General features: G+C 35.7%; 1 protein-coding gene across 1 annotated transcript in view; it reads left to right on the forward strand.

The window, feature by feature from the left end:
* Fancb (FA complementation group B) overlaps window positions 1-25715 on the forward strand; it is a 28977-nt gene extending 3262 nt beyond the window's left edge. The window contains exons 3-11 of the mRNA XM_070039407.1: window positions 16-168; window positions 887-979; window positions 6846-6968; window positions 9770-9945; window positions 12183-12595; window positions 12707-12944; window positions 13429-13742; window positions 24952-25052; window positions 25653-25715. Of these exons, the coding sequence (XP_069895508.1) occupies window positions 16-168; window positions 887-979; window positions 6846-6968; window positions 9770-9945; window positions 12183-12595; window positions 12707-12944; window positions 13429-13742; window positions 24952-25052; window positions 25653-25715 (1674 nt within the window). The remainder of the gene's footprint in view (window positions 1-15; window positions 169-886; window positions 980-6845; window positions 6969-9769; window positions 9946-12182; window positions 12596-12706; window positions 12945-13428; window positions 13743-24951; window positions 25053-25652) is intronic.
* The last annotated feature ends 2242 nt before the right edge of the window (window positions 25716-27957 follow it).

A 27957-nucleotide genomic window follows, 5' to 3' on the forward strand; every position in this document is an offset into this window, starting at 1 on the left:
TTTTATTTTTTTCAGGTTACTGCGAAGTGGGAAAAATTTAGCTTAGCACTGGTAGATGACTTTCTTGGAAATGGAAGAGAACAAGTGCTGCTCCTTTTAAAGGATTCCTTGAATTCAGATTGCCTGACTTCATTTGAACTAACAGATATGAGTGACATAAACTACTCAGTAAGTTCTGTTTATTTGTTATATATTTAAGAGTCATTTTAGAAAATGTCCATACATAAAAGCATTTGACCCACCATTTAAGCACTTGTGATTTCATAAGTAAGCTTTAAAAAATTAGGTATGTAGGAGTAGCTTGGTGGATCATGTGGTACAGTGCTTGATTACCAAGCAGAAGGGGTTGAATTCCCCAATATCACCACTCAAAGGAAGTAGAACTATAAATTAAATGTACTTGTACTTCAGAAGAATAACATTTTGTATCAATAAACATGATAATATGTATTAAGGAATAAAATAATATGAAATTTCCTTTCAAAAGAAGTAATGATTCAAAGTATCGTAAAGTCTAAATGTAAGAGAAATTATGCCCCTGAAGTTTTGAATCTATGCAGCAATCTTTCCAGTGATTTTTCATTTGTAAAAGACTTTTCCTAGGTAAAATACTTTAGGATTTTCTAGAAAACAAATGAGCTGACACTTTGCAATGTAGTATACCAATTTTATCAGGTATTTGTAGTTGCCATAGTATTATTTTCAATTATAAGACACTATAGAAAATATATAATTTGCCTTTTATGGAGTAATTTATAACACAATAAACTGTCCTTTGACTAGATAAACTATAATTGTAGTTCGTTAGTCTCATGAATTTTCAATTTATTTCAAAATTTCAGTGTTTAAATTTTTTTAAAAACCTTTTTTTTTTTTTTTTTATTAGAGTGAACCAGTGGAGTGTAATGAAGAGGATTCATTTGATGAACACGACGAGAAACGTTGTTTGGTGATTCCACCTCTGCAAAGCAGAATACTAGTTAGTGTCTGTATTATCCTTTTCCTTTTTGATTAACACTATGGAAATGAGGTAAAGAGTATTGAAAGAAAGGTGCTAGTATAAAGCAAATAGTGCTTCAGGTGATTTTTCAAACAGTACCAGAGTGGTGATCTCTTCTTTAGGGAACAGCTTAACTGAGTTAACACTCTTTACCTACTTGAGCCTGAGATAGATGGTGACTTTTAGCTTCCTGAGACACGTTTCTTTTTTGCCTGCTGGTACTGAGACTTGAACTCAGGGCCGCATGTTCTGGATTGGCCACTTGAGCCACACTTCCATTTCTGGTTTTTTTTTTTTTTGCTGGATAATTGGAGTTAAGTCTCAGGAACTTTTCTGCCCAGGCGGCTTTGAACTGTGATCCTCAGCTTTCAGCCTCCTGAGTAGCTAGGATTACACCTGTGAGCCACCCAACATGAGGAATCTTTTCTACCATCTTAATATTAAGTACATGACTTCTAATGGCACTAATCTCTTCAGAAACCATGGCTGTCTTAGTTCCAACTTTATATAAGCTTTCCTGACCTGAACTGCAGGTCTATCAAATCTCTCTGCTCTGGTATTTTGCAGCCAATTCTCACTACAAATTTGTCTAAAAGCAGTTCACCAAACTCATGCTGCACCCTGAACGTTGAGCTGGCTTGATATTTCCTTCAGTATATTAATTATTCTGTCAGCTTTGAATTTAGTCTCACTCTAGCTTCATGCATGGACAAAATGTAACAATGGTGCATGGCCTGTAGTACAATTCTCGATAGAGTCCTTCCCATAGGAACTCATGAGCAATCTTGTAATTTTCTGTATTTTTACTGGTCTTCTGAGCTCCCACAAAAATCACCCATTAAGTTCTGCTTACAGACTAGTCCACATTTCTAAGCCTTTCCAAATTCTTCCCACAAGTCAGTTCAAAGTCTTATAAACCACATGATCAAGTCTTTATAGTAATGATGCCACTTCTTTCATACTGATATTCTGTATTGCTCAGTTTTAAGTGTTATGTAAGAATACCCACCATAAACTGGAATGATTTATTTTTGTTCACAATTTGTAGAGGTTTCAGTCCATGGTCAATTGGCTTTTATGTTTGGGACCTGAGGCAAGATAGAATATTCTATCAGTTCCTCTCTGGTGGTGGCTCATACTTGTAATAGTTACTTGGGAGGCTGAAATCTGAGAATCATGGTTTGGAGCTAGCTGGGGCAGAAGAGTTAGCTAGGTTTCATTTACAAAATTGTTTTGGTACTAAGTATTGGAACTAGGGTCTCATACATGCTAAGCATGCACTTTACCACTGAGGTTTATTCCCAGATGATTTTACAAAATTGTGAATTGTTTGTAAATAACAGCATTGGTCAAATCTGTCCCATCATTAGGATTATGATAAATAGATTATACTATACTGGAAGCATGGAATACTGTATATCTATAAAAAAGAATAAGGTATATTTTATACTGACTTAATAATTATGCCAGCATAGCATATGAAAGTATAGCTTTAGGGCTGGGAAGGTGGCTCAGTGGTAGAGTGCTTGCCTTGCATACATGAGGCCCTGGGTTTGATTCCTCAGTATCACATAAGCAGAAAAAGCCAGAAGTGGCGCTGTGGCTCAAGTGGTAGAGCGCTCTACCACTTGAGCTGATGTGCTGAGGGACAGTGCCCAGGACCAGAGTTCAGGCCCCATGACAGATTTTTTAAAAAAAAGTATAGCTTTATGAAATGTTTCATTTATGAAGTAGGACTAGTTCTTCTGATTAAAAACAACTTAAGGCCAGGTGCTAATGATTATAAACAACTTAAGGCCTGGTGCTTGTGACTCTTATCTGTAATCCGAGCTATTCAGGAGGCTGAGATTTGAGGATTGTGGTTCAAAGTCTGCCTAAGCAGGAAACCCCTTGAGACTCTCATATCTAATTAACCACCAGAAAACCAGAAGTGGTGCTGTTTCTCAAAGTGGTAGAGCACTAACCTTGTGGAGAAAAACTTAGGAACAGTGTCCAGGCCCTGAGTTCAAGCCCATGACTGACAAAACAAACAAAAACCTAAAATGGTGGATGAATTTTTTTTAACTCTTACTAAAAGCTTCAAAAGCTGGGAGCTGGGAAGATGGCTCATTGGTAGAATCCTTGCCTTGCATGCATGAGGCCCTGGGTTCCATTCCTCAGCACCACATAAGCAGAAAAAGCCAGAAGTGGTACTGTGGCTCAAGGGCTAGAGCCTTGAGCTGAAGAGCTCAGAGACAGTGCCAAGGCCCAGAGTTCAGGCCCCACAACCGACAAAAAAAAAAAAGCTTCAAAAGCTGACAGTATAAGAACAAATGATCAAGTGAATGCTTTCAATGTTGTAACTCAGAGAGATGAACAGAATATTGATGTTCTTTTTGCCCTGGAGGCAGTGGCAATGTTCCAGACACAGGGCAAAAACATCAGTCTCTTGAAATACCATGTTTATCTTGGGTCTCATAGGAATCCACAAGAGTTTTTTTTTTTTTTTAATTCAAAGAAGAAATTTTTTGGCATCACTAGAGTTTGAGCTAGCATTTGTTAGGCAAGCACTCTATTACTTGAGCCACATACCCAGTGCTTTTTGCTTTAGGTATTTTTCCAATAGGAGCTCACATTTTTGCTCAAGCTAGAATGGACTGAGATCCTCCTGTTCACACTTTTATTATAGCGGGGATGACAGGTGAATGCCACCACTTGCAGCCTTTTTTGGTTGTGCTAGCGTCCTGCTTACTTTTTGCCAGGGCTGGCCTTTAACCTGAACTCCCTTGATATCCACATCCTGAGTATCTAGGGCTACAATCGCCATCCCTAACAATGCTGTCATTTTCATTATTCACAGGAAATAACCAACACACTGTCAACTAAAAACTGTGTTGGGATAAAAAAATCCCAACCTTATCAGATCACTTTAACAGGAAACAAGATGAAAGAGACACAGAACAAAATAGCAAAAGCAAACATATTAGAAAAAAAATCTCAAAAAGTGGCAAAGACAAAGAAGAGGTATATGAAAGGTTTTTAAACCATATAGAGGAATGGTAGGTACAAATGGAGGTAGAGGACAAGAGATAATTGACAATCCATAGCTATCAATGTAGTTAGTAAAATTCCAAGTATAAGGAGGCCTTTCAGAGACTGACCAGTCATCTAGACTGAGGAAACAATGGAGACCCAGAAAGGCCAAATGGCCGGCAGTGCTACAGCTAGAGGCCATTGTACTACACTGTTCTTTCGCCTATGAAGTTTGTTTTCTAGTCAGTCATTGTAGGTAGAGTAGAACATTGTGGCAATTTGTGAGCATACATAAGAATATTCATAGCATTGTTTATAATACTCCACCACACTGGGTATAACCTAAATCTGTATCAATAAAACAAAAGTAAATTATAATCACAGAATGGAATATTGTCAGATAATTAAAGGTCTACAGTTATTCTTTGTCCTGTTGACTCATATCTGTATTTCTAGCTACTCAGGAGGAAGAGATCTGAGGATCATGGTTCAAAGCCATCCTGGGCAGGAAAGTTTATGAGACTCTTAGCTCCAATTAATCACTAAAAAGCTAATAGTGGAGCAGCAGCTTAAGTGGTGGAGCACTAGTCTTAAGTGAAAAAGCTTAAGGACAGTGCCCAGGCCCCGAGTTCAAGCCCCAGAAGCAGCATATACATAAAAAAATATGCAATTACTTTGTAACCTAATACACATAGAATGATGCTATAATCCAAAAGACTTAGAAACAAAGTAGGAAAAAAAACCCTCTAAATGTCTTCCTTACAAACGAATGGAGGGGTGCCAAAATTATGAAAAGAAGCAAGGAAGTTATCTTAAAGGAGCTAGGGACTTGTTGCCTTCAGGGGAGAAGGGAAAATTCACAATTGTACAGGGCCCCAGGCAGCTCTACCCATTTGACTTGGATGTAGTTATACAGGTTTTAACTTCACTTTAGTGTGTACACTGTTTTCTATATTGTGCACTCTTCTGTGTGTATGTATGATAGCTCATACTAAAAGACAGAATGCAAGGTCTGGGGTCACATTGTGTAGGATGTTCCTGTATTGGAGTTCCTGTGTTGGCTTTTAGGTGAGTTTTTGTTCATAAGGAGAAAGCAAACATCCCTTAAAATATACATGGGCAATCTGTTGCATTTGCAAATGGGATTGAGCCTCTAAAAAAAGAAAACAAGGTACACTTCTCTACTGCTTTAATTTCTACAGTGTGCTTATTTTTGTTTTATAGTTTTATAACAAAAACCTCATGACATATTTAACTTGTCTAGTGATTCCCCATTTTGTCATGGGGAAGGGGATATACTGAGATGAAGAAAGAAGAAAGACCACTGCTAATTTCTAAGGGTTCATTTTCAGTCTTTCCATGTCATCCCTTAGCCTGTTCTCTCCCATCCAGTGGCTCAGATTTGGCTATATATACCTTTGGTAAAAGGTGAAAGATTTATACAATCTGAAGAGTAACCAGAGTATTTGGCTATGTACTTTTGGTTAGATCTTCTACCCAAACCACAGTTTCTGAGCAAATTAGTGATGGAGTGTGAGAGACATGGAACCGACAGAACTAGGTCAACATGAGATGTTTTCAAATACTAGCTAGACATTTTATATACTTAGTATAATGAGATAAGATATAGAAATAATTCTATTCACCCTCCCCCAACTTCTATTCATTGATTTTATTTTATTTTATTTTTATTTTTTTTTGTCGGTAGTGGGGCTTGAACTCTGGGCCTGGGCGCTGTCCCTCAGCTCTTCAGCTCAAGGCGAGCTCTCTACCATTTGAGCTACAGCGCCACTTCTGTTTTTCTGGTGGTTTACTGGAGATAGGAGTCTCAGGGTCTTTCCTGCCCAGGCTGGGTTTGAACCGCGATCCTCAGATCTCAGCCTCCTGAGTAGCTAGGATTACAGGCGTGAGCCACCAGCCACCAGCGCCCGGCCTATTCATTGATTTTAAAAGAAACAACAAACTTGCCTGCCTTAAAATTTAATTATAAAGAAATCCAAACAGGGATTGCATTTTGTTTTTTAAATATAGAAAAACATGTTTTATTAAAGGCCAGATTAATACTTAAACAGCCTTAGATATCCATCTGAGATGAAACAACTTCTATCAGTTCAATGACACAACTCTTTAAATTTTCAGTAGCAAAATATATTTCATGAATGCTTTATCCTTTGTGCTGAAATCTGTGGGGTATGATAAAAGGAATGCACTTCTCTGCCTAATTCAGAGTTAAATTTGTGGTGTTTCTTTCCATTAGTTTTCAGTAATTTTTTTCCCAGTAGATTTGACTGTAGCCCTAGTTTATTGCATACAAATAAACTTACAAGGAAGTTGTTCTGTGGTATCTTTAAACTTTTGCTGTAAAGGTTCCATGAACAGAAAATTTAAAACTGTCAAATTCAAAGTAATCATTTCTATTCATGATGAGATCTGCTATGTGTATGGATTTTTTTGAAGTTGAAATTGTTTCAGGAAGAAGGCCATGGGATTTTTTGTAATGGTAAGCATGTTGTAAAAATTTGATTTTTATTCATATTGATGGTAAGTTTTTTAAATGAGTAGTTAAATGAATGCAAATGCATTGGTGTGCTCTCAGTTTGATACATAAACTCTATAGTACAGTTATTTGCTATATTTTACTTGGCAGGAAAGTACTTCTTTTATAATAGAGATTCAGTATGTATAAATAAAACAGTTTTACTCTGAGAAGTATTCTTTGCTTTTCTATAAAAAAATGAATGGATAGTGCATTGGGGGAAAGCGCTTCATGAATTAAGGATATGTCTGGTTTCATTTGAAATTATGTCTCTGGTAACTATTTTTCTTTCTACAGGTATATTTGGGTGTAATTCAGAGATTCAAGGATCTTCTGTTGCTTAAGGAAAAATTTATTTTAAAATATTGGAAAACTTTAATAAACGTGATTCGAGATGAAAGTGCACCAAATATAGAGGAGGTAAAATAAATCGTGTGACTATTTCATCATTTTATGAATTGAAAACCTGCAAACAATTGAGATGTTATGTAAATTGGAATTTTGTATAAATTCTGCTCAGTGCATCAAGAAGAAACGTGACAGGGATTATAATGGCAAACTTTTATGATTTAAGAAGCATCTGATTAAGGAGTCAGTTATTTTGCCAATTTGCATGTAATTCTGTAGGGTATAAAATCTCACTTAGTGAAATATTAATAAGCTTGGGAAATAAATCTTTTTGCTTAGAAATGTTTAACAATTAAATTTTTATTTTATTTTGGACTTGGCATATATATTTTAGTAAGAAAAGGTTTCATTGTGATATTTCCATACATGCACACAGTATTCTTTGAGTAGATTCACTTCCTCCACCAACTTCCCATTCCTTCTCTCCCTTTTCCCCACTTTTGAAAACAGTTTTGTGTTGGGTTGTTGGGTTTCATTATGCTGTCTTTGTACATGCATGTATGGTGTATGTGTCCTTCAATGCTTATCACCTCTCTGTATCCCCTTCTTTCTTTCTTCCCATTGATGATCTCCTAGAGGTAGTCTTCCTTTTACTTTTACATCCCAATATCATTACTGCCATCATCACCATCAGCAGCAGCAATTAGTTAATCTCCAGATCATGGAGAACAAGAATGATTTGGTTTATCTTGCTTAACTTAATGGTGCTATTGATTTTCCTATGCATGATATAATATTTATTTTTCTTTGTGGCTCAGTAGTACCTCATTGTGTGTGTATGTGTATCATATTTACTCATTCATTGATTATTGGGTACTGTAGCTGATTCACAGTTTGACTCTTGTGAACAGAGCTGTGATAAATTTGGGTATGCAGGTATCTTTCTTGTGTAATGCATATACCTGTCCTTCATGTATTTGCCTAAAGGTGCTATGACTGGGTTATAGGTAAGTACATTTTTCGTTGTTTTGCGGAACCTCCATGCTGATTTCCATAATGGCTATACCTATACTTTACAATTTGTATAATTTAGATAGAAGCTATTCTAGTGTAATATATATTTTTTGAATTTCTGAATAGAATATACTAAGCATTACACAACTATCCTTTGGCAATGACATTATTTCATTAGGATGTTAAGTTTTCTTTTAGTCAGTGGCATTGTTCATTTCTAAGAGCATTTATTCTTCTGGGAAAAGTCCTGAAGTTGTTTTGTTTTCTTAATCTTTCTATCTTCATGTCGTAACTTTACTTTTTTTCCTTGTAGCTTACCATTATAAGAACCTCTTCATGTACCTTGTATTTACTCATACCGGTATAATAGATTGTTAGAAAAAAGTCATCAGAATTCATAAAAATCACACTTATAGATATTAATTATATACAGAGAAAGACCAGAATAAAAAATATAAATAAGAAATCCTAAACATAGAAAAAATGATTGTTATATTTTAGTACCTCAAGTACCTAACTGATTTCCCCTAAATCAGCTGTATTTTTGTCATAGTGTATACCTTGTATCTATATTTCAGTCTTAGGTTATAAATCTTATTAATGCTATCCTATTAATATTGCATTTACATATTACTGTTCTAATTTCCTGGGGGACCCCACAAAATTCATTGTTAAAGTCTCCTCATTCCTTTCCTTAACTTTCCCCAATAATTTTGCCAATATTAGAAAGAGAAATGAATGTTTAGAATTTAGTTTATCACCTGGAGTCATGGCTCAAATAACAAAGCTCCGTTCTAGCATGTGCAAAGTCCTGAGTTTAAACCCAGCACTACCAAAAAAAGGAAAGAAATGAATACATTAAAGCCACTATGTTCAGTGTTCCGTATTTGACCTATTCCGTATTTGACTTATTCGTTTTGAAAACAGTTTTTTAAAATTGCTATTGTCATGTGTTAACTATTTCTTTAGGATTCAGATAAATAGCCTACCTCAGATCTTACAACTACAGGCAGAATCACCACTATTGTATAAGTACTCCTTTCTTTACTAAGTAATTACCAGATAGAGACAATGGATAAGTTGTGTTCAGTCTGTTTCAGGTAAAACCCAGTTCTACTACTTGATTGCTACGTGACCTTGGGCAAGTTGCTTAAAATACAAATGCCAATAAAACTGACCTAAGATAACTAGGGTTATTGTAAGAGTGAAATGAATTGATGCATGAATGACATTTAGAACATTTCATAACATGAAGTAAGCACTTAGTATATATTATATATTATTACTTCTACTACTTCTACTATTTCTATCAGTAATTATAATCTATACATGTGTGAAAATGACTGAGTATGGCCTGGACTTCAAGAGTAAAATCTAGCAAAAAATTTTATGAACTCTAAAGATAGTTTACTCAGTTTTGTTAATACAAAACTACAGTTATGGGTTCAGTTCAGTTGTCACAGTGCAATACCTCAGCTCCCATACAACCAATGTATACTAATAAAAATGTTTTAAAAGTATAGACTGGATTGCTTTCATTATACCCGTGGTACATATTTTATTGTCATTCTATTTTTAATGGACTACAGAATTATATTTCTGCTGCTTTTATGTTGAATAATCCGTCTTGTCCTCATCATTCCATGCTTCTGAGTAAATAGTTAAATATATGCATATAAGTATATATATTTAATTCATAATTTTTATTTTATTAAATTTTATATAATTCAATATATAATAGTCTATACTTTATTTGGTGTTTTTAGGCCATAAACACTAACCCAAGGCTGATTTACATTATTTCATTTTGTTATATTGAGTGCATTTTGTAATCACCTACTTAAACTTTTTTCTGTAAGGTACCTCTTGTTCATTTTTGTGGGGAAGGAGAAGAGGAAGAAGAATCTGCCAATACCTTCAATGAAAAGTTGCCAGGCGTTTTTCATCATTCAGACCAGCAAATAGAGAAGATATGGTATCGTGTATTGGATGATAATTTAATTGTTGGAGTAAAAACCACATCTTCTTTGATGGTGTAAGTAAGTTTTAACATGATGACACCTTGTTACCCTCTGGTTTGGAGTCTACACTAATAGTGTCTAATTGAAATTAGCACAGAAATGGAGGGACAAGGAGTGAACAAATGCAGCCATGATACTCATTAGATACTATGTTGAAAATGAACTGCATAACTTGTGATGGGGGGATCAGGAGGGAAAAACTAGAGAAAACCAGGGAAGAGGTAACCCTGTTCAAAAAGAAATGTACCCATTACCTAACTTATATGTAACTATAACCATACTGTACAACACCTTTATAATAACAATAAAAAAGAAATTAAGGCCACCCAGGAAATTTTACAAGTGAGTTAATTTTACTGCTTTGATGAATTCAATATATCTAAAACATCATTTCAACATATAATCAGTATAAAAATTATTGATAAGATACTGTAGACTTATTTTTTCATACTACATTTAAATTTCAGTTTGTATTTTGTATCTCTAATGCATGAGGTTGACACTAGCCACATATTTAGGACTTAATAGCCATTTGTGTCTTGGCCAACACAGCTGTGCAAGTATCTGTGCAAGTTATTATGAAGAAGATGGCATTTATGAAATTAATAAGTGATCATCAGTAGCTGGAAGTATAGCTCAAGTAATGAAGCTTCTTCATTGTCTCTACTATCTCTGTGGAATTCCATGCAGTCTGGGAAATCCTGTTAGGCTAATTCTTTCTGTACTCTATGTTACTTAGCTTTTTTTTTTTTTTCTCTGTCGTGGGGCTTGAACTCTGGGCTTGGGCACTGTCCCTGTGCTCTTCAGCTCAAGGCAAGTGCTCTACCTCTTGAGCCACAGTGCCATTTCTGGTTTTCTAGTGGTTTTTATTGGAGATAAGAGTCTCATGGACTTTTCTGCCCGTGTTGGCTTTGAACTGCGATCCTCAGATTTCAGCCTCCTGAGTAGCTAGGATTACAGGTGTGAGCCACTGGCATCCGGCTTGCTTAGCATATTTTTGTGTTTGCTTCATATCTTGATGAGTCTTAAGTAGTACCTTCTGGTCTATTTTTTGTTTACTAATTTACCTTGTTTCAGCTGTTTAACCTCATCATTTACTTTCTGGTTTTTCTTTACTATTTATAATTATTGTAAGCTTACAATAATTATAGTTTGCTCTTTCCAGATCTAAGTCTTTTTATATGCTGGTCCTGAGGCTTGAACACAGGGCTGACTGAGGTCCCTGAGCTTTTTTGTTCGAGGCTAGCACTACCACTTGAGCCATAGTTCTACTTCTGGCTTTTTGCTAGTTAATTTGAGATTAGAGTTTCACTGATTTTTTCCTGCCTGGGCCAGCTTCAAATAGAGATCCTCAGATTTCATCCTCCTGATCTGAGTAGCTAGGATTACAGGTGTGAGCCACCAGTGGCCGACTGAGTGGTCATTTTTTATTTTCTTATATTTTCCCCTTATTTCTTTATTTCCTTAATATGTTTAGCAAGCTTTCTTTAAAAATGTTTATATGTACAGAAAACTTTGCATATGTCAAGAGAATATTATAGTGAGCTCTCTTTGCCCCTCATTGAACTCTAGTAACAACTTATTACTAATCTTGTTTCATATATATCTCCATTCATTCATTACCCCTACCCCCAGATTTAAAGCATGAAAGGTATTATACTATTTTATCTGTAACTGTATCAGTGTATACCTAAAAACCCAAGGACTTTAAAATATATTTAATTACCCACCAGAAATTAACCCTGGTAGAAGTTTACTTTTCCTACTTGTCTCAATTTCAAATTGATTACATAAATCCTGGACCAATATAAGCTCTATAAATCAGACTTGATGTGTGTGTGTGTGTGTGTGTGTGTGTGTGTGTGTGTGTGTGTGTGTGTGTGTGTGTGTGTGTGTGTGTGTGTGTGTGTGTGTGTGTGTGTGTGTGTGTGTGTGTGTGTGTGTGTGTGTGTGTGTGTGTGTGTGTGAATGTATGTCAATATATGTGGTCTTCTAATGTATATTTTGAGGAAACTGAACAATACGTTCGATTTTGATGATTTATCCTTGGTATTACTTAATATATTTCTCTGCTTTCCATATTTTCTTTCCATAATTTCCATTTTCTCTAAATCATTCGTTACATTTACAGTTGAAATAATATTTTCCTTAAAAAAGAGAATGGATTTTTGGTTGTTTATATGAGCATTTAATCATCTATTTGACTTTAAAAGCAGAGTTTATAGAGTAAGCCATGCTCTATTTCTTTCAGTTCCCTGAATGATGTGACGTTATCGCTATTAATCGATAAAACCTATAACCCTGTCTCTCGGTTAATTAACTGTCAAAATAAGGTGATTAGATTGACTACGGATTCTTTCTCAGCACCACATGAAATAGGATCTGAGGCAAAAAGGATCAAGTTGCCTCACAAGGAAGAGGAAAGCTTTGTTGGTGAACAGCCATCTAAGAAAGAGTGTGAGGAGATAATTGTTGGTGTGACATCATTTTCACCACTTTTATCATTGAATAAATTTTGTTGTATTGTGCTACTACAAACTAAGGAGAGAGAAAATGGTAAAAGTCCTGAAAATCGCTTTATTTCATGTGGCAGACTTTATATAAGTCTTGAAGATCTTTCAAACGAGAAATTCCTACTGACATTTCCAGAGAAGAAACCAACAGGTAATTTTGTACATACTTTTTAATCATATACTTAATTGAATCAGAACATTTTGAGATGATTTGATAATGCACTGATTTTAATGATAGAACTTGTGAACTATTTCTTTGTAGTGCATATAGAAGATCTTTTTGCACTTCTCACAGTGTTGAACAAAAACTGTTTTCAAGTCACATCATCTGACAGTGCCCTGAATTTAATGAAGATGTGGCTTGTAGAATACATGAATTGTGAAGTAATCAAAGAATTTCCAGAAATATGCGTTTGTATAGAGCCAAGAGATGTCTATGGGACACTCTTCAAGTGGAAACAAAGAACACAATTTGAAGGCATTTTAACAATATATACCAGGTAATGCATCTCAAGTTGGAATCAATCCAGAGAAAGGTAGCATGTGTGAACATAGTGAGCATGAGGTCTCCGTGAAGAGTTTGATACTATTGTGGGACAATTCAGAGCCATACCTGGTATGTGGTAAATGAATTGATTTGGCAATATTTACAGATTAAAAAGGTATCTTAATTTTTGAGTTTCGTTTATGTGCACCACTAAATCTCCTTTTACCTTGTTTCCATAGTGGAACTTAAAACCTATTTTATTGATGTTACTACTCAGGAATAAAAATCAGGAAGTACCTCGGTAAATATTATTAACTGAATTGGTATAGGCTATGTAAATTGGAAGGCTGTAGTCAGAATTTTATCAATGATCATATGCGGTTTTGTTTTATTTGTGATTATGCTGTTTGCAAATCAATAATAATTGATGACAACAGTATTTTTTATGGTTTTATGTTGCCTTGATTTGGTAAATTATGTTTGTTTTTTTATTTCAGGAATCAAACAGTTTTGTTCCAGTGTCTTCATAATCTTATCAGACATCTCCCTATAGACTGTTTCTTTCAAAATCTAAAATCAGGAAGTGAGGATCTGCTAGTTGATAATTCTGCATTAACTTTGGAGAAGGAAATAGTTATCCCTGCTTCTTGTAGTGTCTTAACCTTACATAAGTTTGAAAGCAGCTATGTTCAAGAATGTGAAGCAAACAAAGAACAGAGTAGTACCATGACAACTTCACCACAGATAGAGGATGTAAACCCTCTGAACAGAAAAGAATTTGAGGGAGAAACTGATGAAGATGAACTTACAAGTGAGTGGTTCTTTTTACAGAGCAATGACTTTGAAATTACCTGAGATTCAGTTGCAATCAGATGTTGTTGCACAGAAAATGACTCATTTTTCACTGACATAAAGTTTTTGTTCCCTTGTTATATGCCTCTGATAAAAAAAAAGAACCTATTGTAGTCTACTACAATCTTTAGGTGATGTATAAAATTGTATTATTTATAGAGTAGCAGTTCTCCTGTGGTGCTATTTTGCCTTCCCCCAGAATTCCTACCTCTCATTACCAGGGACCTTTGACAATGTCTGGGGACATTTTTTTTTTGTTACATGTACATTCATAAGAACCAAGGTAAGACACTATTAACTTATACTAGTGACATTTTAGGCTGTATTATCAGTTGGTGTAGAAGGCTTTCCTGTGCATAGTAGGAGGTTTAGCAGCATCTGTGGCCTCCTTTTCCCTCTAGGAGTGAGTAGGGATTTATTATGGGCATCTATTTGTTAGAAGTAGATAGAGATTGTTGAGCACCAGTGGCTCATGCCTGTAATCCTAGCTACTGAGGAGGCTGAGATCTGAGGATCACGGTTCAAAGCCAGTCCCAGCAGGAAAGTATGTGAAACTCTTATCTCTAATAAACTGCAAGAAAACCGGAAGTGGCTCGGTAGCTCAAGTGGTAGAGTACTAGCCTTGAGTTGAAGAGCTGAGGGACAGTGCTCAGGCCCAGAGTTCAAGCCCCACGATCGAAAAAAAAAAAAAAAAAAAAAAAAAAAAAGTAGCTAGAGATATTGCTAATTTTCTACCTTGCACATGACAGTCCCCCCACAAAAAGGAAAAACCCAACCCAAAATGTCAATAATTCAAACATTGATAAAACCTGCCTTAGATTTACCACAAAACCTGCCTTAGATTTACCACTTCCGAGGAGACAGATAAGATATAACAGTATTTTTATCTAAGTATTATCTCTTTATCTCTTTCTTGGTGAAGTACTTAGTGAAACCTAATGAATAAGAAAGAACTTCTGGTGAGTAACTTAAATGTGATAGTCAGGATTCACAAATTTCTGTGAACATCTCAAGCTTCTTTGGAAAGTTAAATAGCAATGTTTGAGTGAGACTAGTTTTTGAAACTGTTTAAATTAGATAGCTTCTCTAAAGTGGTGTGAGTCTATAGGAATATGAAAATTTGGGGACTTTTTTTCCCTGAAAAATATATATCTTCTAAAAGGCTAGGTATATTTCATGAGTTACTACTAAAAGGAAAATTGAAAATGCTTTAAATCATCTGAAATCCTAACTCTAGGCAAAACTAAATTATAAAATCCTAACCAAAATAACTCAAAGAATATAGTGCTCCTTAGGGACTGAGAATTTTAAAAATAAGTGAAAATTCACTTCAGCAAAGATTTGATTTATAAGAAATCTAGTGAGAGTAATTTCAAAGGATAAAAATTCAACTAAGTCATTTTTTAAAAAATGTAATTCTGGACTAATAGTGTCAGGAGAGGAAATGTGACCAAATAAAAGGGATATAGGCAAGAAGAAATGGTCCTGACCCATTTTTACTTTATAATCCTAAAGTAAGATAGTAGTTTTCTTCTCTGTTGGAAGAAATAAAGATGATTATAAAAATGGTATCTTATACTCACAGCCATGAAGTGCTAATTTCCCCCATCCTACAGTAGGGCTTACACCTAAGGTTCTTACAATACAAATGTTATATATGTATCTATATATCTATATATAGATATATAGATACATATACATACACACACACACATATATACACACACACACACACATATGTTTCTTGTCTTCATATTTATGATTATCCATAGTATAATGCTGCCTTTTTTTCTAAAATTCCATTGCCAATTGAGATAGACTTTCCAGTCTCATCTCTGGCAATGGAAAAATATTTCAGACTAGCCGGGCGCTGGTGGCTCACGCCTGTAATCCTAGCTACTCAGGAGGCTGAGATCTGAGGATCGCGGTTCAAAGCCAGCCCGGGCAGGAGAGACCATGAGACTCCTATCTCCAATAAACCACCAGAAAACCGGAAGTGGTGCTGTAGCTCAAGTGGTAGAGTGCTCGCCTTGAGCTGAAGAGCTGAGGGACAGCGCCCAGGCCCAGAGTTCAAGCCCCACAACCGACAAAAAAAAAAAAAAAAAAAAAGAAAATTCAGACTTTTTGCAAATGGAGCTACAACATACTCAAGTTTAATTGTGGAAATCTAGAAACAGTATGTATTGTTTTTTTGCAACTCTCTCTTACATGTTCTGAAAGAACAACCAAGTCTAAATGATAGCAACTAAATTGTAAACTAGAAAAAAATTAGTAAACTATGGTTTATTGAAAGCCTAAACTGGATTTCATTGTAATTATCTGTAAGGAAAGTAAAAATGCCAAACTTTTGCAAGTTAGTTTTGTCCTCCAGAATATTCTGGGGTTTTTTGGAGGGGGGGTTGCTTTTTTTTGTTGGTCATGGGGCTTGAACCCCGAGCTTTTCAGCTCAAAGCCAATGTTCTACTGCTTGAGCCACAGTGCTACTTCCAGTTTTCTGGTGGTTCTTTGGAGATGAGTCTCATGGACTTTTATAGGCGTGAGCCACCGGTGCCTGGCTCCAGAATATTCTTTCTTCTTTCTACAAACTAGAAAAATTAAGCCTAAAGAAATAAGAAATGACATTCTTGTCATTTTCGAGATTCATTTGTCTATGTTTGCAAGAAAATTCCATTGACCACAGACCTGAAGTCAAATCCAAGGTTCCCCTCAAAAACACAATCTTCTCAAACACATACTACTCACAACAAAGTTTCTTCGAGAATATAGCCCTATCTATTGGCCTCTGACCTCTTGACCCCAACTAAAGAATATATATATGTGTATATATAGACATACATACATACATACAGACATACATACATATATATATATATATATATATATATATATATATATATATATATATATATATATACTGTATCCAGCTTACATGTGACACACTATTCAATTCAGGGACCAGGTTTAGTGAGGAAGCAATAACACTTATTGACAAATGTCAACTCATAATTTTGAAATACACATGTGCATGAGTGCATGCATACATAGATAGAAACACACATTCATATTCAAGACTATACATATACATAAATATATACACATGTATATATATTTGTGTGTATGTATATATATGTGTATGGCTAAAATTCTTTACAGAAATCCATAAACTATAATTATTAGTGTTGTATTCAATGTGGAAATTAATCAAACTAAGGAGATCTATAAAAATACCTTGACCCTCTAACTCTGTTAAAAAGTACTTCAAAATATCAGACATTTTAAGAACTCTAAATAATATACAAGCAAATCTTTTATTGTCCTAATGATCTTTTTTTTCTACTTTTTTATTGTGAAAATTTTCACTGTATCTAATGATATATCTTTACACTATTTAAAACTGGCTTTTTAAAGTCTCAGAAAGGAAAAACAATTATACTCCAACCTGCTTTCCCTAATAAAAACCAAATTTGTCTAGTCTAGGGTAGAAACTAATATAAAGTCTGTTTCCTCACTCTCCTCCTTTTTCCTTTCCTCCCTTCTCCTCTGTTCCCCTCTACTTCCTTTCCTTGCCCCTTCTTTGACTTTCATCCTTTCTTCTTGGACAATAGCATATATTGAGGGGAATACTCTTTCTTCCTTGTCGTCTAAGTGGCAAAAATATTGCTCTCTATTCTCTTAATTTGGGGGTAAAAGTTCTTTCTTGGACAACCCTGTCTAAAGAATATGAGGTTTTTAATTCTGAAGACAGTGTGGTACAGTGGAAAGAATGTTGATACAAAAACAGTATATTTACTTGAATTCTTTAAATGTTTGTTCTGTTTTTCAGTCTGGGATATCTGTATTTGTTATGTGAATTGTTTACTGCCTCAACAAAATATTCCTGCTGTTGTGATAAGTAGTCTTGCAATATAAGTAGTTTCTAAGGCTGGATTTTATTTATGCCTAATTATGGGTAAATGAAAAATAGAGCTCTTCTTACTGGAAAAACTTTATCATCTGTAGGCGTTTTATTTTTAGATACTGACAACATTCTACTATGAAGATGAAAACCATTTAACTTCAGCCCATAGTTTGATCACTTTGTATGCCTCTATTTCAGCAATCTTGTCTTCTCTTTTTATTCAGTAGGGACTCAGGTCCTGATTAGTTTTATAAGTGCAGTAGATCAAATACCCACGGTGCTCTCAATACTTAGATTTTTGCTTTTCTATACTTTTGAGAAGCTGTGATAGAAAAAAGTACCTGCGTGTCTAACTGTGGGTTAACATCATGACCCTCAGTTCATTTAAAAAGCTTCTTTACAATGTTTAACTTCATCTTTAATGATCAATTTCCCCATAGCAACAGCCACATGCCAAAATACAAGTGTTGTTAGGGCCATTCAAGCATAGCATTAATCAGAACATTCAGTATTAGGTACCCGGTCAGTCATGAGTCAGAGTTGATTTTATCTTCCACGATTATTTTCTCCCTTTTTTTGTGCCACACTCATTTTTTTTTTTCCAGGAAATGTCTTTTCCCACAGTGTATGTGATTTGGAGGTGGTTGCCAATCTCAGTCCCAGAGGTTAGTTCTCAGTATTAACACAGGGCATAAAAATTGGAATCAGCTGTTCTATATCTTCATTGATATGATAGTTTCAGAACTGTCACAAATGTCAAAACTCATTCATTTATTTTTAAAATTTGTGCATTTCAAATGTTTTTATTAGTACATCAATTATACAAAGAATGTAATGCATCCAGATTAATCTCACTCCTCCCATCGCCTCATTCCCCATTTTTGGAACAGTATTTTGAGCCTGATGAGACATTGTGAGGTGTAGGATGGTTGAATAATTTATGTCAAGTGCAATAATGAAATCCTCTCCCAAGTTTTCTAAACAGGACATTAATATACTTTAACACTTAAAAGATTTTGATGAAAGTAGCAAATATCCTGAAATTTGTTATAGGTAGCAAAATGTTCAAAAAGAGAAAAAGGCTAGATGCCGGTGGCTCATGCCTAGAATCCTAGCTACTCATGAGGCTGAGATCTGAGGATCACAGTTCAAAGCCAGCCCAGGTAGGAAAGTCTATGAGACTCTTATCTCCAATAAAGCACTAGAAAACTGGAAGTGGCTCTGTGGCTCAAGCGGTAGAGCACTCAGCTCTGTGGCTCAAGCGGTAGAGCACTCACCTTAAGCTGACGAGCTGAGGGAAAGTGCCCAAGCCCAGAGTTCAAGCCCCATGACCAACAAAAAAAAAGAAGAAGAAAAAAGCTCAATAGGCAGTACATGGGCACAGGAAAGACTCTTGGGGCTTAGCTTTCTGTGCAGACCAGTGTGATGTTTCCTAAAGCCAGTAATACCTGGAAGGGGAAAGAATCGGCCAGAAAATATAAACAGTTCTAAAAATAATTCTGCATATGATTTATGGAAAACATTGGAAAAATATAACTTACCCTTGTATACCAATTCTTTTATTATAAAGCATACTTTCTAATATATTTAAACACACCAGAGCCTAAACACTACCCTCTCATCTCTTACTGTCCCATAGTCACACATTCAATCTTAAACTAATGTCTGTAGCCATTTGATTATCATATACTGACTAGCTTTGATCTGGAAGTGCAGAGGGAATTTTACATTAACATTTATGTAGGTGTTTATTTGTAAATTGAGTTGTGTATTCCTCCAAAAAGATTATGTTGAGATCATAAACCCTAGTATCTTAGAATGTGAGTGAAATACATTGGAATCCATTGCATACATGGCTGTGATGAGGTTGTACAGGAATAGAGTAAGCCCCTAATAAGGACTGGTAGCCTTATAGAAGGTGATCATGTGGATACAGGGACACACAGGTTTTTAAAAATTATTTTATTGTAAAGATGCTGTACAGAGGGGTGACAGTTACATGAGTAAGACAATGAGTACATTTCTTGTCGATCATTGGTACCCCTCCCTTGTTGTTTTCCCACTATCCCTTCCCTCACCCACCTCCCTCACTCCTCTCTCCCCCACACTGAAGTTGTAAAGTTCATTTCCAATATAGTGTCTTGTGGGTCTCATTGTTGCAATGGGTCATCCTATGTCCTTGTTTTAGTGTTTTGTTATTCCCCTTCCCCTCTCCAAATCTGATAAATGTATAGACAAGATGCAGGGCACCAAAATCAAACACAGTGACCACAGGGTATATACCATGGGGGAAGAACATACAAAGGAAACAAAAATATCACATAGTACATTAAAAACAACAACAAAAGATCTCTTGTGTCCATATCTTAGGGTTCTTTTCACTTAGCATCATCTTAAATGGTCACATGTACGTAGCTTTTGAGCTTTTCTGCGCATCTGATAAAATTATCCTACACATATACTAATTATTGCAAATGAGGGAAACCATGGGATCTATACTTCTTTTGGTCTGGCTTACTTCATTTAATATAATTTTTTTCTGAGGGAAGCATAAAATTCCATTGTGTATATATACCACGTTTTCTTGATCCATTCATCTACTGAGGAACATCTGGTTGTTTTCATATCTTAGCTATGGTGAATAATGCTGTGATAAACATAGTTCTGCTGGTAGCTTTAGTATGGCCTTGTTTGTGATCGTTTGGGTAAATGCCCAGAAGTGGGATTGCTGGGTCATAGGGGAGCTCTATATGTAGTCTTTTGAGGAACCTCTATATTGCTTTCCAGAGTGGTTGAACAAGTTTACACTCGCACCAACAGTGAAGTAGAGTTCCCTTTTGGCCACATTCCCTCCAGCATCTGTTGTTATTAGAGTTCTTGATTATAGCCATTCTAACTGGGGTGAGGTGGAATCTCAATGTTGTTTTGCTTTGCATTTCTTTTATGGCCAGAGAAGTTGAGCATTTCCTCATGTGTCTATGGTCCATTCTTATTTCTTCTTCAGAGAAGTCTGTCTTTAAGTCTTTAGCCCACTTATTAATGGGGCAGTTGTTTCTTTGAGGATTTGTTTTTGGAGGATTTGACTTTTTGAGTTCTAAGTATATTTTAGATATGAGGCCCTTGCCTTTTGTATAGCTAGTGAAGATCTTCTCCCAGTTCATGGGCTTTCTATTGATCTTACTAGCTATGTCCTTTGCCCTGCAGAAGCTCTGCAGTTTAATACAATCCCATTTTCAACATTTCTTTGACTTGTTGTGTTTCTGGGTCTTTATCACACAGGGTTTTTGCCATGTGACAAGGAAGGAAAGGACTGGAGTTATATAGATGCAAGCCAAGTAATGCCAAAATTGCCTGATAATCATCAGAAGCTAGCAAGTAGCAACAAAGTATACTCATAGTTGTCAAATGGAGCCTGGATCTGTCAAAACTTTAAATTTAGCCAGGTGCAATGGCTCACACATGTAATCCTAGCTACTCAGGAGGCTGAGATGTTAGGATTGTGGTTTGAATCCAGTCTGGGTAGGAAAAGTCTGTGAGACACTTATCTCCAATTAATCACAGAATAAACTGGAAGTGGAGCTGTGTGGTTCAAGTGGTAGTGCTAGCTTTGCAAAAGGAGTTCATGCACAGCGCCCAGGCACAGAATTCAAGCCACAGCACTGGCAAAACAAACAAAAAGAAACATCAAAATAAAACAAAAAAACCCCACAATAACACTGATTTTAGACAAACAGCCTCCAGAACTGTGAGACTGATTTCTGTTGTATAACCCACTCAGTTGTGGTATTTTGTCATAGCAACCCTAGGAAACTAGTAAAGTATTTATTATTATTATTATTATTATTATTATTATTATTATTATTATTATTTTTGTCGGTTGTGGTGCCTGAACTGTGGGCTTGGGCCCTGTCCCTCAGCTCTTCAGCTCAAGGCTACCACGAGCCACAGTGCCACTTCCGGCTTTTTCTGCTTACGTGGTGCTGAGGAATTGAACCCAGGCCTTCATGGATGCAAAGCAAGCACTCTACCACTGAGCCACCTTTGTTATGTTAGTTTTAAAGACTAGAAAAGCAAGAGTATGTTGAGAAAATCAAAACAGCATTACATTTGGGTGAGGCAAAGAGAAGGGTGGTTTTCATGTTAAGGAGCTTGTACTTCATTCTAAAATTAGTGGCTCCAGAGTTTTATATGGCTGGGTGTTACTTTTTTTTTAATTGAATAGACCAATAGAGATTGCACCTTTTTCTTTTGTGAGGTCAGAACACCAAAAATGACACCTTTATCATTATTTCATGATGCTAAATATAAAATCATAGAATATAGAATATGGAACATTTAAGATGAATAAATTTAGTTTTAAGGAAAAATCACATTGACTTAAAATATAGTTTTTATCCTCATTGGATACCCCCAATTGAGTGTATGAACTGTGTTAATGTTTATTTATTATAGATTAGAAATATGTATTGGAATGTGGCTAGCCAGACTTGTTTTACATAAATGATCATTTCATTTGAAGAGGTAATAGCAGAAAATTTGTTTAGGTTTGTTTAGTGTCTTATAGACACTAGCCTAAAGATTTGTTCAGAAAATCCCAAATGGAAAAAAAAGGAAACTGTATTTTGTACACATGATGGCTACATGGCTTATAATGACAACATCATCTAGGATATATTGAAAAGGATTGGAAAATTAATACCCATTACCTTCAAAGATGCAATGGTGTCAGGTGCTGGTGGCTTACACCTGTAATCCTAGGTGCTCAGGAGGCTGAGATCTGAGGATCACGGTTCAAATCCAGCCCAGGCAGGAAAATCCCTGAGACCCTTATTTCCAATTACTTATCAAAAAAGCCAGAAGTAGAGCTGTGGCTCAAGTGGCAGAGTGCTAGTCTAGAGCAAAAGAGCTCAGGGACTGTGCCCAGTCCTTGAATTCAAGCCCTAAAACTGACACCTAAACAGATGTAACAGTATGACTGACAGCTGTTGTTTTATTGAAATGATTAGAAGCAGTGGAGCTGCATCTTTAAACTGATATTAAAAATTATATTCTAGAATCCTATCCCACAAAAGTGGCTTTTAAAATTAAGACTGAGATGAGACGTTTTTAGGTAGAGTTTAAAGAAATTATTTGCAAGCAAGCTTGCTCTGAAAAATACTAAAATATTTTCTTCTGATATAAACAAGATGATACTGGATGGAAAATGAAATGGAAACCACAGGATAACACACAAGTATAAATGGATAACATTATATAAGATAATTGTCATTTGTTGACTGCTATTGATGGAACAAAAGTGTATAACAACACTCAATAATTCAGTCGAATTTTGATAATTCAGTCAGTTCTGATAATTACATTCTAGACATGTCAGGAAAACAAAACTACTTTGTATTAGGATATAGTCATCAAAATACACAATCTATAAAATAAAAATTAAGTTAATATGATATTTAGTCACAGTAAATGAAAAATTCTGTCCATTGAAATACTTTATAAAACAATAGTGGGTCAGGCTACTTATTTATAATAGCTTATGAATAAAACAAAGCAAATGTCCATCAATAATAGAATATATAAACTAATGATATTACATCAACACTATGGAATACTCATCAGAAATGAAATGGAACAATGGCATGCATTAATCTCCTAGACAAAATCCAAATTCATACAAACATTTGTACCATGTCATACAAAAACAATAGATCCATTGTAATTCCATTTATATGAAGTGAACAGACAAATTTATGGTTGTAGGAGGTATTAACATAGGGCATAAAAATTGGGATCAGTTCTATATCTTTGTTGATATGATAGTTTTAGAACTGTCACATGTCAAAACTCATCCATTTATTTTTTAAAATTTGTACATTTCAAATATTTTTATTAGTACATCAATTATACAAAGAATGTAATGCATCCAGGTCAATCTCACTCCTCCCATCGCCCTCATTCCCCATTTTTGGAACAGTTTCAACAGGTTTCAATGTATTTTCCTGTATATTTTCATATGTGCATACGAAATACATGGATCATATTCACTTTCATTTACCCATCCCCAACAGAGCCTGTAATTTATTTCATGTAACTTTACCTAAGTTATTGACAAAATATAAATAAGAACATGTAACAAAAGTGTTATAATAACACTTTTGGCAAAAATGGCAAGCTTAACATGGTGATTCACACTAGTAATCTGAGCTACCTGAGAGGCAGACCTAGGAGACTCCTGCATTGAGACCATATCAAGTAAAAGTGAGTATGGTCTTTTCTCAAAAAGGAAGGTGGTTCTGGTGGCTCATGCCTGTGGTTCCAGTGACTCAGGAAAAGAGGTAAGAAGATCATGACCTGAGGCTGGCCCAGGCAAAATCATGAGACCCCTATCTTAAAAACAAACAAAAATCAATGAAAATAGGGTTTTGGCTCGAGTGGAAGAGTGATTGGTTGAGAAGCCCTAAGTTTAACCCTCAGTACTGAAAAAAAACCACGAAGGAGCATAAACTGGATAGGTCAAATAGATAACAAATAATAAGATGGTATGTATAAAACCAACAATATTAATAGGAACATCAAATATGGAGGGAGTGAAAAGACAAGGCTAAAAATGTTATAAGTGATATTTTGTAGCTTTTGTAGTTTGGATTTTTCTGTGCTGTATATAAAACTAAATAGTAAGGCAGAAGAAAGGTTGAAAATAGAGTACACAAAGTATACTATGCAACCTGCAAACCAAAGCATGCTAGTATAATTATGTACATATGCATATATAATCAACATATATATACACATACTGTATATATATATATATATATATATATATATATATATATATATATATATATATATATATATATATATATATATTATGGTGCTATGGCTCAAATCCAGACTTTGTGGCAAGTGTCCTATCACTTAGGTACACCCCCAGCCCTAGCATATTAATTTTCATCTACAGACAGTAGGCTACGTCTTTTCTAGAAAAACATTGAAGGAGTTGGGCACTGACTACATCTTGTCTAGAAAACCATTTAATGAGCTGGTGGCTACTCAGGAGACTGAGATCAGAGGATCATAGATTGAAGCCAGCCAGAACTGGAATCTGTGAGACTCATCTCCAATTAACTACTAAAATCATCAGAAGTGGAGCTGTCTTTCAAGTTATAGAGAGTTAGGCTTGACTGAAAAAGCTAACAGAGGAGAGGGGAGAGAAGGCAGGGAACACATTCTCAAGTTAATTTACTCCAGAAATTCTGTTGTTTTCATACAGAAACCGTCATGTTTAATGATCAAGAAACTAATAGCAACAATCTCCTCTTGGAGAATATTGTGGTGATTGAAACACACAAGTGTAAGAAGAAATTTTTACAGGTGATTTTTTTGTGTTATTTTCAAACAATGTATTCACATTTTGAAATGTGTCAAAAATCTATTTGCATTCAATTAAAAACATTCTCCTACTTTCTAGTTAAGACCTGGCCCCAAATTCTGCAGAGCTGCCAGCCATAGGAAAGGGACTTGACTGTATTCCTGTACTTTAACTCCCTCTGTGGCCCTTGATTGGCTGCTGAAATGGAGACTCATAGGTGAGGAGCAATCCTTCTTGATTTTCCCTAGCACAATCCAGCTATTCAGAATTCTGGTGTAGGGCTGATGATCTGCTACAGACTTTTTTTCTTATGGCTTACCCAGACTTTCTCAGGAATTTTGATGGAGGCCTTGACATTATTACCTCCTATGACCTGGGTCAGTGATGATTTTCTGACTGTCCTTAAACTCCTGCCTGTTGGCTTTACATCTCTTGTGACACTCGGCTTCTTCTGGCAGGCAGCCTTTTTGGACATGATCATTTCAAAAAGGCTCTATTTGCCCACATTCCACTGAATCTATTTGACCTATAGAGAAAATGATCATTATTGTGCCCATTTAATCTTGGAAGCCACTTGCTACCACTGCTTCTTTTTCTTCTAGATGTTGAATGGGCCCCTCTACAGATCAGCCTGGAAGTGGTCTTGGTATTCCTTGGAGGTCTAGAGTTGCTATGATATCCTCTGAAGATACCATACTCTACTGTGTATACTCTATTGTGGGGTCCAGGGAAATCTGGTGGCTAAATTCAGCTCAGCAGCATCAGCTATGCAGTGATGTGTCCTTCTCCTTTTCTAACAGACATTCCTTCCATCTCTACAAAGGATTCTTTTGTTGCCTAATCAACCAGCTTGATGAAGGAGAGAATATTCCCCATGAAGAAAATAAAATGCCAGAATGCTGTCCCTTCTCACTTTGAGAAATCACCTCTCTTGTCCTTTTTTCAAATAAGTCTATCTGGGTTTCCCTTACATAAGCTAAAGGTAGGTGGTGGCCACGGAACCAGTTTATCTACTTCTCGCTAGGTTCACAGCTGTCTTTAGAATGACTAGACACTCCTGCCACTGGCCACAGCTCTATAGTCATCACAGGGCTTCCCAGACAGGAAGAAAAATCCCATATGAATTTATATTAGCCCAAAAGAGAACCAGAAAGGTTATCAGTTTAAATACTTAGGTTATACAGGTCACAAATTATAGAAAATGTTTTGTTTTATTGTGTTCCATGCCATATCATATGTCATAGCTATTTGTCAGCTGTATGTCTGTGTGTTAATTTGTTGCTTTGAGGGCAGTATTTCTGACCAGCTATTTTAAAACGTAATTAAAATTTGAAATTACATAGACTCTTTTCCCTTGTTTAACTGGCTTTTATCAAGCTTATACCCTCAGCATGGGGCTTCACTTTTCATGTAATTGTTTTCTCTGTCTCACAAGGGTTTTCTGTAATTGAGACACATAACCTATTCCTGAACTGTGATATAATTATACCACATTTCTACTATACACCTGTAATATATTTCAACTAACTCAATTTTTAACTCGAAATAACATTCTGACCAGTAGAGGCATTACGGAATATTTAGAATCAAAGATATTTGTGACAAAAATAATCTTTCCATTTTATTTATTTTATCTTCATAGTAATAAAATCAGGATATAAGAAACCAATCAAATGCAGGGTGTGGGTGCCTCATATCTATAATCCTAGCTACTCAGGAAGCTGAGAGTTGAGGATCATGGTTCAAAGCCTGCCAAGGAAGACAAATCTGGGAGACACTTATTTCCAATTGATGAGCCAAAAGCATGAAGCACAGGTATGGCTCAAGTTGTATAGCATTAGCCTTGAGTGACAAAGCCAGTGAGAATGTCAGACCCTGAGTTCAAGCCCCAGTACTGGAAATTTAAGTCCATGTCAGATTTATATATGAAGAGTTGCAGTTGTTGACAGAGAGTTCCTGTGATACTCTGGCTACACTTTAGAGAGTGGATTGGAGTGGAGCAAGTCAAAACAGGTAGCACTGGGAAGTTGCAGCAGTAATCCAGATGAAAGATAAAATGAAAAACAAATGAATGGAAATGAGGAATGTTTTGACATCTGAAATGGTGGAACTGGATCACTACTTGTGTAATAGATTGCCTGTTGATGCATATGTTGAACAAGATGTCTTTGACAGGTAGAGTAGTCATCAAATACTGCAGACTGAACTCTTTGCTTATATAATCTTTCCCCAAAAATGCATGCAAAAGAGAATAGAGGGAAAAAACCAGGCACAGAAACAAAAACCCAAACCAGAAGAAGGAAACATAACATCTATTCTTTGATCAGACCTTCCATCCATTTAAGTCTCAGATCCTTGGCTCCCCTCCATTTTTTCCTTCCTACCTCCAGTTCCAGTCCTCATTATTTCACAATTGTTTTTAAAAATTACTGAGTAAACTGCCCACTGTCTATCTATTTTCTGTATTTGCCTTCAGATTAGTTTCTCTAGAAATCTGGTTTTGGCTTGATACTCTCCTTTGAGATACTCTCCTATGAGGTAATATAGCAAGGCTTTGTTTTGTAGACTAGTTCATCTGTAGTCTCTCTTGAGGGAGGTGTGCCTTCTGAGGGTTTAGGTACCTAAGGAAACCTATTGCCCATCCCCAAACCCACATTCTAATGCCTAACCACTAGCCCTATATATGATGGAATCTTTTAGATTCTACCCAGGGCCCCAGGGATTAATTGGTATTTACATTTAAAACTTGAGGCAGTTGTCAATGTGGGAGTAAATGTTAATAGAAAGTGAATTTTGGGGTAATTGATTCAATTACTGGAAATCTTTAAAGTCTGTTTGAACAATTTGGGCATGTGGATTCAATTCTTGAGCAGGTGGAACATTTTCCTCATTCTCTTGTCCCTTCAA

Source organism: Dipodomys merriami, unplaced genomic scaffold, assembly GCF_024711535.1.
Source record: "Dipodomys merriami isolate MVZ:Mamm:240054 unplaced genomic scaffold, mDipMer1.0.p SCAF_3, whole genome shotgun sequence".
Classification (NCBI taxonomy): domain Eukaryota; kingdom Metazoa; phylum Chordata; class Mammalia; order Rodentia; family Heteromyidae; genus Dipodomys; species Dipodomys merriami.